The 11759-nt window shown below is 45.3% G+C and overlaps 1 protein-coding gene across 2 annotated transcripts in view; it reads right to left on the minus strand.

Annotated features, from left to right (window-relative positions):
* osbpl10a (oxysterol binding protein-like 10a) overlaps positions 1–3611 on the minus strand; it is a 68048-nt gene extending 64437 nt beyond the window's left edge. Inside the window, exon 1 of one of the 2 annotated variants that reach the window (XM_030121249.1) lies at positions 3050–3611. In XM_030121249.1, coding sequence (XP_029977109.1) covers positions 3050–3318 — 269 coding nt within the window. In that variant the 5' untranslated portion in view covers positions 3319–3611. The remainder of the gene's footprint in view (positions 1–3049) is intronic. The other variant, XM_030121250.1, reaches the window with a different exon arrangement.
* Between the last annotated feature and the right edge of the window lie 8148 nt (positions 3612–11759).

Below are 11759 nucleotides of genomic sequence, written 5' to 3' on the forward strand. Positions count from 1 at the left end.
CTGTCTTCACATCACCTGTCATTTCATAAAATGTGAATTATTTATTGTATTAATTCACTACTCTTTACATTCTTGTGTCCAAAAATGAGAATTTTTTCAACGCAAACCCTCCATTTTTCCTGTGAAGTGATTTTAGCTCACTCTGTGGAGTTTGCATGTTTTCCCCTGGTATTTCCAATCCCCAGCATTTCGGCCTGATTGCTGCTTCCAGCTCGGTGCGGTTGTGAGTGTGTGTGTGTGTGTGAGAGACAGTGTGTCATAAAGTCCGGGGTGTATCCTGCCTTCACCCATCATCAGCTGGGATCAGCTCCAACGCCGCATTACGTTCGGTCGGATGGAGCTCTGCCACAACTCCTGCCTTCACAGAGGTAATAATGTTCAGTTGTGCTTGAGGTCACCAGAGAGGTTTTATCCACCACATGTTCGTTTTTAGGGTCACGGTGTGCAGCGGCGCCGAGCTGCACTGCGATATATTGGGAGGTGTGTAAATACAATCACAAGGATGAACACGCCGTGATGATCTGGAGCCGAATTTTAACAGTAAAACCTAATGAAGTACAAGTTTTCTCATAATTATCGAGTTAAAATTCATGATGCGAACAAGCAGCGGCAGAACTGGGTTGAAACTGAGGCGAACCGGGCTCTAAACAGACGCCTCGTCTGATCTGATGGCGCAGAAACAGGCCCCTCGGTGTCCAGTTTCATTCGGTCAGCACTCGCTGTGTGTGTGTGTGTGTGTGTGTCCACAAAATTACTCAGCTCGAGACCAAGCGAGCTCCCCCTGAAAGGCAGACCTTTGCCTTCAGGCCTCCTTGAAATTGAAAGTGTGCAGGTAGCGAAAGCTCTTCTAGAGGGGGAAAAAAAAACCAAACTAAAACAAAACACTGCCGTGATCAACCCCGTCGTATCTGATCCCTCCTCTCTGTTTGAATCAAATCCCACCAGGACGTCGCACACAATTTACATTTCTTCTTATCAGCACGGCCTCACTTTTTTTTCTTCTTCCCCTCTTTGAAACGAGGCTCTTTATTAGCCAGGTACTCCTGCGGGTGCGCGTCAAGACGCAGCTCGGTGCATCATCCGCCTGTCAGCTTAATGGGAGAGCGGGGGGGAAGCGGCGGCTCCGTCCCTCCACCTCCTCCTCGCCGTACCCCACCCTCCTCTCTCTCTCTCTCTCTCTCTCTCTCACATGCACTGGCTCCCAGCCCAGATCGCACACACCGCCATACAGCGAGCGCCTCTCTGCAGCACTGCTACAGCCACAATGGGACACTCACGCTCTGCTTTATCTGCGCGACTCGTCTTGTTGTAGATCACACTGAAGCTGCAGGAGCAAAAAAAAAAAAAGAAAACCCTGCATAATTCATGTTAACTGAAATATACTTTCTCCTCCTCTATGAAAGGAGGAGAGGCCCAATCAGATGAATGCTGCATGAGGTACAGTGGCACAATAATGCGCCGCTGTGATCTCCACAGTTGTTGCTGACGTGTTCTGTTCTTCGTTAGAGCGCGGCTGCAGTGCCGGAGCGCAAGTGATATCAAAGAACTCACAGGATATGAGAGAAATATCAATACGTGGCGAGCAACACGGCGAAGCATTGGAGCAAACGCAACAACCTGCACGAGGTAAACGCGCACGTCAGTGCCAGGGGAAGTCAGGATTCCTGCCTGCTGTAGGGGGAAGTGTCTATTTCAGCCAAATCTCCAGGATCAGAAACATGAATGAACAATAATTCAGAAGAAAAGGGAAAAAGTATTGCCTCAACTTGTCTGAAAAGTAGTCTTAACAAACCCTATGAGGTATTCCTCTTGGATGCAATCCTGAATTATGAATCCTCTCACAAATTACAACAATTTTCTTGACTAATTGGGAACTTTTTCATCATTAAATTGGTCAAAAACTGAATACAGACATAAAGAGGACAAAATCGATGATATTCATACATGTCTGGAACATTTCTGCCATTAATTAGACGACTGACAGACACGTTATCGGATTAGTTACATCTTTAACACTGAATACCTCACTGGACGACCTGTGATTTCTTTATCATCACTCAGCTGCTCACTTTAAGGGTCGACACAGCCGATCATCTGCTTCCATCTCACTCTATCCTCCAGCTTTGTCTACGGTTACACCGAATATCTCCACATCCTCCTTCAATACATCCACCACTTCCTCTGAGAACGAATGAAAACATCAAGATGATAATCTTCCTAACAGCAGTGGAAAGAGTACTGAACGCACTACTGCTGTACTGCTTAAGTTCAACTCAGAAATGACTCAAAAATAGTCAAGTGTACTCATAAACTACTCAAGGTATTAACTACTTTCAAAGTAAAGAAGTCACATTGACTAAAGCAGCCATTTGATTCAATATAACTCCAAATTTAAGAAAGTGCTTCTCTAAATTGACAAACGGTTTGATTCTAAATTCACGTCTGGGACTTACCCAAGTATGAGCAAAGCTTCATACCTGATGGAAATAATCACAGCAGCCACTAAAAGATGCCACAAGCACAGTAATGTGAGTTTTCTGTTTCCTCCATTAGGGTTTGTTTTCAGGCCTGCGTGGTGCTTTTAAGGAAAGGCAAATTCAGACACAGTGTTTTATAAAGCAAAGAAAAAGTAAAGCGATGAAGATAATCTTTTCCATCAAGGCTGCTCCTGTGTTTGACCCTCTCTAGGAAGCGGTCTTCCTCCTTCCTGCCACTCTTCCTCCATGGACCCTGGTTGGGTCGCCCTCTCTTCTCATGTCCTGCTCACACACCTGGCTTCTGACAAAGTTAAACCTGAACTGGGAACTCCGTTCCAGCTGTGACTCAGATAAGTTAGTCCGCTTGAGCTCAGAACTCCCCATCCTGAACACAGCCCCTCTTCCTCCTCCTCCTCCTCTTCCTCCTCCTCTTCCTCCTCCTCACAGTGACGTGGTGGTAAAAGTGCAACGTGGACGGAGCAAATAACAACATCTGAACCGAAAGTGAACCCAGTCGACCCCCCCACCACCCTTCTCTCTGTCCCTCCTCCACCTGCACGCGCCGCGCTCACCTGTTCTGCCAGCCCTGGATCAGGTTGGTGTATTTGCTCAGGACTCCTTCCAGCTGCCTCTTTCGCGCCTGCTGCTGCTGCTGCTGCTGCTGCAGATTCATGCCGCTGCCCTGCACGCTCCCCCGGCTGCCCGCCGCTCCGCCCGGGCCGCTCGCGGATCCCGATCCGGGGCTGTGCGACGCGCTGCGCGCGCCGGGCTTCCTGGACGCGGAGCCCGGGGAGTTGGTCCTGTTGGTCCCGGGATGCGGACTGCAGAGCGCCTTGTCCATCCTGGCGACGGGACGGCAGGAGGAGGAGGAGGAGGAGGAGGAGGAGGAGGAGGAAGAGGAGGAGGAGGAGGAGGAGGGGGGTGGACCGCAGACAGCTGCTGCTGCGGCGGCGGAGGCGGCGGGTTTCTCTTCCTCGGTGCGTCTGCGGGACTTTAGCGCGGAGGCTGCGGGGACGCGCCGGCTGCGCCGCGCCGCTGTTTGGAGCGTCTCTGTGCGCGTGAGGGAGCGGACATGCTCCTCCGCAGTGTGAGCTGCGCCTCCTCCAGCCCCTCTCTCCCTCTCTCTCCCTCTCTCTCTCTCAGGACGGACACTCCCCCTCCGCCGTGGACCGGCCCCCGGATGTTACAATACAACATCATCAGACCTGGAAACGCGCGGATTACGCAATACAGAGACGGAAGAGCCGAATGCAGAAAAACCTCCGTGACTCATGCTTTATTCTGCAGAAGTTACAACCAAAACAGCGAAACAGCTGCCCGCTGTATATATCTGCAGCCACTAAACCTTTAAAATGATCCCCACGAAGTTGTTTGTATAGTTTTCATACTTTGACCTAAAACTATTGTAGGTTGTATTCATGAAGTTTCATGACTATAATTAAAAAAAGTTGTTTTTATTCAGTTTCCTGCTATTGTCCTGCCATGGTTTTAGTTCTGTTTTTGCCTTTTTTTGTTGCCTCAGCTGGTTTAATCATCTTACCTTTTTGCAAGTTGTACCAATCTGAGGTATTCTAACCATTCTGACTTTTTTGGAGCGATTTAATTTCTTTTGTTTGTTCTTCCTGGTGACTTTTTAAAGAAGTTTGGCTCCTTTTTCTCTTTTTATATCCATTTGAATTCTTTTATCCATTTTACCCATTTTACGATTTGAATTAGATCCACTAAATAAAAAGAAGCCTCTTTAGAAAATTTGTGTTTCTGACATCGGCTGTGCACCATGATGAGATGACTTAAAATCTGAAGGAAATGACTCAGTCAGCATATGCAGTGATACAATTCTCATACAATCAAACAGTGCAACACAGTAATGATAAATATAATGTGTCTGCATCCTTTTATCCAGCAGGATGAGCCCTGAGATTCAGACACATTTTGTCCCATCAGCCTTCATAGTGTGAGTCATGTCAGGCTGTTTTCTGACTTCTGGATGTTTTTCACATTATAATTTATCATTGTTGACATTCAGAATTAGTTTATAAGATGCAGAATCTTTTCTAATGCTCGTTAGATGCTTGCAATATAAAATATGAGTCTTTATATCTCATCTGTTATTGTACCAGCTGCATTTACCCTCCATGGGTTAGCAGAGGCATCAGGCTCCGGGACAAAATGAAATGCTGGTAAATCCAGGCCTTGACCCTGGAACACTTGAAGTCGACCCGGCTCAAAAAGTCCTGGACCTGTTTGCTGATCTTTAGAATGGAAGCAGAATTTCTGAGGCTGCAGTCACAGTAGTGTAACCAGCTGCTCTGTGATGGATGGGATGGAGACTCCAGACAGTGAGAAGCGATTTGTCCTCTGCTTTTCCCCCTCTTGAGCACTAGACCCTGATTTAGTGTGTGTTGGTGACAGTCGGGCCGTCTAGAGAGGCTCTTATTGGGAGCTTATTAGATATTCAACTCTTATTTACATGCTTCTTCGCAAGTTTGCATGTTCTCCCTGAGCACAAGCAAAGTTTTCCTCTCTGATTCCGGCTTGCTTCTACCATCTAAAAGCATGTGTGTCTTCTTGATAGATGACTCTATATTTCCCACGGGTACAGAAGGATCGCACATCTCGTAATTTAACTAGAAAGTGTCTTCTGTTCGCTCTGCACAAAGAATCCTCTGCGCCAACAAACAGAGAAGGTTGTTAAAAAGCCATCATGGTCTCACACGCGCACACAAAATACTTGCACGTCACTGCCAGAAACATCAACTGCTTCGCAGGAATACTTTAATCAATGTGTTATATAACCCCTCACGACCGCAGCCTCACGAGGCAGGGCGAGCAGAACATGCTAATGAAAGAGCAGGCTGGGAGAACTGCCGGCCATTAGGAGGGAGGCTGAGATTGCTCCGAGAAATCGAAGGTACGGCCCGATGAATCTCCGCAGGACACTTAGCAGGGCTCAGACAGATTCCCGCTGCTTGTCCGCAAAGCAGGGATCAATATGAGAGTCGCCAAAATCCCCGGGCAGCAGAGAGTCGATGGTTTGTTAAAAGGCGGCGCTTGAGGGGGTCAGACCGGGGTCAGTGATGAGAGTCGTGATGAGAGGTCGCGGCCGCTTGACCCTGATGCCGCCGTCATCATCTCTCACACGTCTCTGAGCCGGCTTCACTCATCTGTCACGTCGCATAATAATTACAGATGATTACAGTTAGCAATCAGGGTTTTTTTTTTAGATTTATCAGAAACATGAGATCAAATGTGATCACGACTTCACAGTCATCTCAGGATCTTCTCACTATGAGGCGATAGTCCTGCTGAAAGACTTAGATCTGTTCGAAGAAATGCTTCCCTTTAGCAGAAATATTTCAGGAAGTGGCTGCACCAAACTCGATCAGCGTGCCGCACGCTTCCCAGCACATTTGGCATTTTGATATCATTCGAAAGGTAATGATTGATCTCCAGACTGAGCGGAGAGAACGCCGGCAACTCGGCTTTAAAGATAAAGGAGTGTAAAGAGGCTCTTCTCATCCAGCTTCAGTGCTTCTATTTCCCCAACCTAATTCAGATTTTCTCCTGAATCCTGGCGTCTGAAAGCCGTCTGCAGCGAGTCGCAGGACAGCAGAACAATCATTCACTTTTTTTAAAGGTTACTGGAAAGACTCCTGTACATCCATTTTGGCTGAGGCGGTCAGATTCCAAATTTAAAAAACATAATAAATCTAACAGGAAGCTTGTGCTTCTTCCAGAAATCCATCACACCCTCAGAATCTGCATATTTATCCAAATTCTCATCGAAGCAGTCATGATGCGCAGATCAATAAATCCCACATGTGCCAACTTATTTTTATTGTTCCACTCAATGTTTACATGTGTTGTTGCCATGGCGGCAGAAGGTTTCTCCAACATTTCCTCGGGGGAAACTCCAGTAGTTCTTCCACATAACTGAAGCTGTGGTTGTATTAACGCATCACGTCGTGCTGCTGCACTTTGTTTTATCCTGTCTTGATGCTGCTGACTAAGCCACCGTTTGCACTGAGCTACACCTGGCCGAACGGCCCAGGCTGGCGCGAATGCAGCCGTCTGGCCCGTGTTTTGTCTGATATTTTTGTTGTTTTTCTGTGTTTTTACTGTGTTGCTGCAGAGCAAATCTCCCTTCAGTGGAGCGGTGATGAAGCTGGAGATGTGGTCTGCGTGTGGGATCTCTGATCAAGATCGTCAGGTCAGAGGCTGATGGTATCACGCTCTCTTTCAGCCTCAGCCGTCATTTATCGAAAACAGGAAGCACACAATTTGCTTCTTATTTGAAGAAGGAATTGAATGTTTGTGTTTTGCTGTGTGAGCATGTGTTTAAGACATGATGGCATGTCATAGCATTATACCTGCCGTATGCCCACCGCTTTTCATAACTGATATATAGACCCACAAGAGCTCGGTTCGTTTAGCGAACTCGCCACCAACACAGCACCGTAATCCCCTCCATCGGGACAAAACCTCCTGTGTTTGAAATGTAAATAAGCTTAAACTTTTCCACCTGGGTTGTGGTGTGAGAGCTGTAAAGTGGAGTTTTCCCTCGGTGGGTGAGCTCTACACCCCGGTGCAGCCAGTTTAAGAGGCGTGCTCGACTCTGCATATGTTTGCACAATGGCCTACATTATTCACAAAGACCAGCAACCTCGCCAATAAGAGCTTAATGGACTGGAGGGCGCCTATTGACCCTGCTCGCTGACAAGGTCAGCTGACTGCCAGAGTGTGTTAGAGTGTGTGAGAGAAGACACTGAATGCAGAGGGATTTTCTAGTGTGTGTGTTTTAGTGTTTTTTTCTTTTCTTTGCAGGCTGAACACTTGACTGTACGTCTCCGCTCGCTGCCTCTCTCCAAGCTGCGCTGAGAGATGAAGTCATTCATATTCATGGAGAGGAGCTGGAGAATGAGGCCACGTAATGGATGAGGATGAATAAGAAAGCCGCGCTCTTCGCCGTTTTCCACTGTCAGCCACGACGCTGAAGGTCAAACTACCTCGGCGAGAACAAAGGCGATTAAGATGAGTCAGTCAGGTCTGAGCCTCCGCAGCATCACAAGCCGGACCGACTGACCGACCGACCGCACACACACACACCTCGCATCCTGCACACACTCAGGCTGGAGGTGTTTGAAAAACAGAAGAATAATAGTAACACTGCAAGACCACTAGAAGTACTACACTACTATGGCCAAATCATCTACGAGATGCCAGTTTGAAAAGAAATAGTAGAAAGTAGTAGATAAGTTCTAACTTTTCAGCAGAAATGAATCACCAAGCGTAAAACCCAGCGAATCAACCATAAACTAATATGTTTCGGTTTTCACACATCATCCCTCAAAAATGGTTTTGCTGGAGTTTGGGAACAGTAAGATTGACGATGTTTCTCCTGGGCGTGTCGTAATAAACAGCTCCATCAATCAGCTTCCAAAAAACTAAAGCTACCTACTGGAGGCAGACGAAATCATTTGTGAACAGAACTCACTGGTACATGTTGAGAACTTAAAAAGAAACTGATATAATAAACTATACAGCCGCAGCAAAACCTCATACACTTTAGTTGGCAGATTGAAAATTATGGAAATTATTTCAGTTTTGCAGGAAAATGTGTTCAGTTCTAGAAACAGGTAACGTTGTCATCCAGAAATAGCACAAAATATTGTATTTGCAGCAAATAAAATGTGTTTGAAGTCAATATGGCCAGTATTAATAAGCAATATATTTACTAATTGATTGCAAGTTCAGGTTATTGATTTCAAAAGACGCTAAAATAAGACAGCAGAGATAGAGAAACGAACGTGCACACGCCAGCAGACATGTCTTATACAGGTGAGCTGATGATTATTGAGGAAAACTCCTGCATGACAGGTATTGTAGATACATCTGATTTACTGATTCTTACTAATAATGTGTAAGTAACAAACAGGAGATTATTGAAATTATGACACAGAGCAGCTCTTCAGCCATTTTCATTTACCACAAATAAAGGAACTGAACTTTAGAAACTGATTTTATTTTGATAATCAGTGTTGAAAATGTACCAAAAGGATATTAAAAAGCTACAGACAGAAATATACATTTTTAATTCTTTCATTTTGAATTTGCAGAGTGAATGCACAGTTCTTTGAATACAGTTCTTTATGAGTATATTAAAGATGAAAACGCAGATGGGTTGGAAACACTGGAAGAATTGCGAGCGCTAAAGGTCAGATTAAGTGTTATTACACTAATGAGCTGAGCAGCATGAAGACAGCTTCCTTTGCTCCCGCATTAGATCACCTCAGATGACCAGGAGCACAGAAAGTGGGCAGAGACAGGAGGACGGCGACAGACCTTAACCAAAAGTGTCACTAACACTCTCTTTGGGCTCAATTATCGCCCGATTGAACAGCAGCAGAAGGACCCCAATTACTGCTTTAGCTCCACACTTGTGTTTGTCAGGGAAGCTTCAGGCTGGAAACTCACAGCCTGGTGGGGAAAAAAGGAAGAAGAAGAAAAAAAAGACAGGTTTTGCTTGATTTGAGGCTTTTCTTGCTTAGCAGACACTCCAGTGAGATAACGGTGTCAGAATGTGACGGACCAAGGACAGATATTCCCCTGGAGCTTGTTTTCGGTACAGATCAGAACGGAGGACACCTTACTTCCTCTCTGCATTGTGACTGCTCACCACTTTAATATCCTCCACCACAGGAAAACACACACATATACACACACACACTCACACACAGCCCTGAATTCTTATCTGCCGCCACCCTTTATCACTGCCCTCGATTCCGTGCCTCTAATTTCCTTTAAGGACTCCATGATCTCCATATTGGTTGGGATGACTTTATGACTTTGGCACACAAACAGACTGAAAGCAGTGATGGAGTCATAATGACTTCTTTATGGACTAATTACATTTTTACTGCTTACAAATGTCAAGACGGGAAAAAGGGGGCAGGAGGAGAAAGGCTGGGCAACAAGTCGTGGAAGACCCAGCAGAAGAAAAACAGGTAGTATTTCACATTAAATGTTTCCTTAACAGACTGCATGCAGGTTGTGAGTGAGTCAGTGATTTATGTCCACAGCAGCAGCAGCAGCAGCAGGATGAATGACTCTGGAGCAGCTCTGCAGCTCACTAGAGACATCTGCTGGACAGAAACATCCAGACACCAAGCCTGATTTTCCTCTCAGGGACTCAGAAACTCAGCTTGATTGCATTATTGAGAAAGCAGTTAGAGCCAAGACACACAGTGCTTCCAAACAGGGTGGAGTCCATTCTTACTTTTCCTGGTACTTTAGTTTCCATGGAAGCATGGTCAGATTTGGTCTCCATGGCAACTTTTTCCTACGAAGCTTTTGAAGATTAGATTAGAATGGAAACTGTGGAGCATAATAGTATAATAATCTGTAAATATTCATTAACATAAATTCAATAATTTACAGAGATAAATATTTAAACCTGTGTAAAAGCAGACCTACATATGAAGAAGAAGAGGCTTTTCTCCTTTGTTAACTCTCTTCAGTGTATCTGTGAATGTTCTTGGACATTTTTCTCGGATCAGGCGAACATTTCAGACAAATTGGGGGTTTTGCTTATTGTTGGAAGTTTTGGTCACTCAGTCTAACTGCTGCTGGAATGTGTTTAGTGCAGCGGTGTGGGAGGATGAGGCCTGAACCCCGCTGCACCTCCTCAACTCTTACGCACGTTTGGTGAAACGTGGTTGACTACAGTTGAATGCCAGATTCTGTCATCTTTTTCATGTTCTAGAGAGTAAAGTTAATGTCAGTTTAAATTCATAGGCAGTAAAAACTCTTCTAATGCTATAAAATCCGTTATTTATTTGAAAAAAAAAAAAAAACTTTTTAAAGTTTCATCCTTCAGATCTCTCCTTTTTTAAATCACAATTTGTCTCAATTTGAGTAAAAAGAGAAGAATTATTCCTGCCGTTAAGAGGCATCACTTCATGAGTCCTGGTTCGAGTTCGACGCCTCATCTCTGCCCGATGACCTTCTGTCTTTATTACAACACCGATCAACGCTGCCATTACATGACCTTACACGGGAGTTTGTCCAGGTCGGGCCTCTAAATGGGCCTGGCCGTGCTTCCTCCTCTCCGACACGCTCATCCTCTCTGTGCAGAGGCCTGAGACGGACCGCACGGCTCCTCCCCTCCGTTTAACTTCTGCTCTGTGTGGTTTGATGCAATGAGCCTTTATACTGCTGCTCATCAGTATGCGGAGGGGAGCCGCAGTTCATGCAGTCTGGATCAAGTGCAGTCGTACTCCGGTCTCCACCCACGCCCAAGGACATTACATTAGTATTGATTGTCCTCTACTCCACCCGCTGTTAGCGGCGAGGGAGATGATGAGGGAAGTCCTCTCAGTCCCTTTTTAATAGGAATTTATGGCTGAAATAGCATGAAGCTGCTAAACTGAATCATAAATGCTGTTTATTATGAACCCGGCGTGGTTTGACAGTCCACTTCTTCCCTGCTTGGCAAGGACAGTCTGGCTGTCAGACACACGGTCGGCGGGCCAAAACACACCTCCGGGATGGCATTAAAAAAGGAATTTATTATTATAATGGGTTTAAAAAAAACAAAAGTGTTCATTTTGATTTATTGAATGGGTCCTGCAGTGTTTCACTGAGAGTACCAGAAGTAAGATGACTCGGAGCTGATACAGCAGTAATGCAGCGTCGCCACCTTTTACAGGAAGTCACACTTAGCACCAAAGCCACAGTGACAGGGTGAATTTGAAAATACGTGCATGATGAAGGCTACATAATGATCCTTCTGGAGGACACAGTGTTCTGTCACATGCTGTGGGTTTTCGATGTTCCAGAAGAGGTCGAACTGAGGTTGTTTCACAGCTCTATGATGTGCATCACATAAGAGGCAACTTGAAAATACATATAAAAGGAAGACAGCGGGAACACATTCCACACTGGGAGGCAACCTGATTAAAGATGCCTCAATGCACCCTTTTATGTCCTGTTGACTTATTTTTCTGTTACTCATTTCTTGTTGCATAAATCTTGCACATATTACTTTTAAAAAATGACATCCATTGTGATCCATCCACTCTTCATATAACCACTTGAAAGACATGTGAAACTGAGACATCAATGCAAAAAGAAAAAAAAAGGTGGCATAATGTTGAACTTGCAGTTGAAACATTTTTTACTTTTACTGTTTATTTTTACTGTTTCTGCAACCTTTATGACCAAAACAGCCTTTTCTGTGACTTTCCACCCAAACCAAAAGTACCTGGAGCTACAAAACTCATT

This window comes from Salarias fasciatus, chromosome 22 (genome assembly GCF_902148845.1).
Source record: "Salarias fasciatus chromosome 22, fSalaFa1.1, whole genome shotgun sequence".
Classification (NCBI taxonomy): Eukaryota; Metazoa; Chordata; class Actinopteri; order Blenniiformes; family Blenniidae; genus Salarias; species Salarias fasciatus.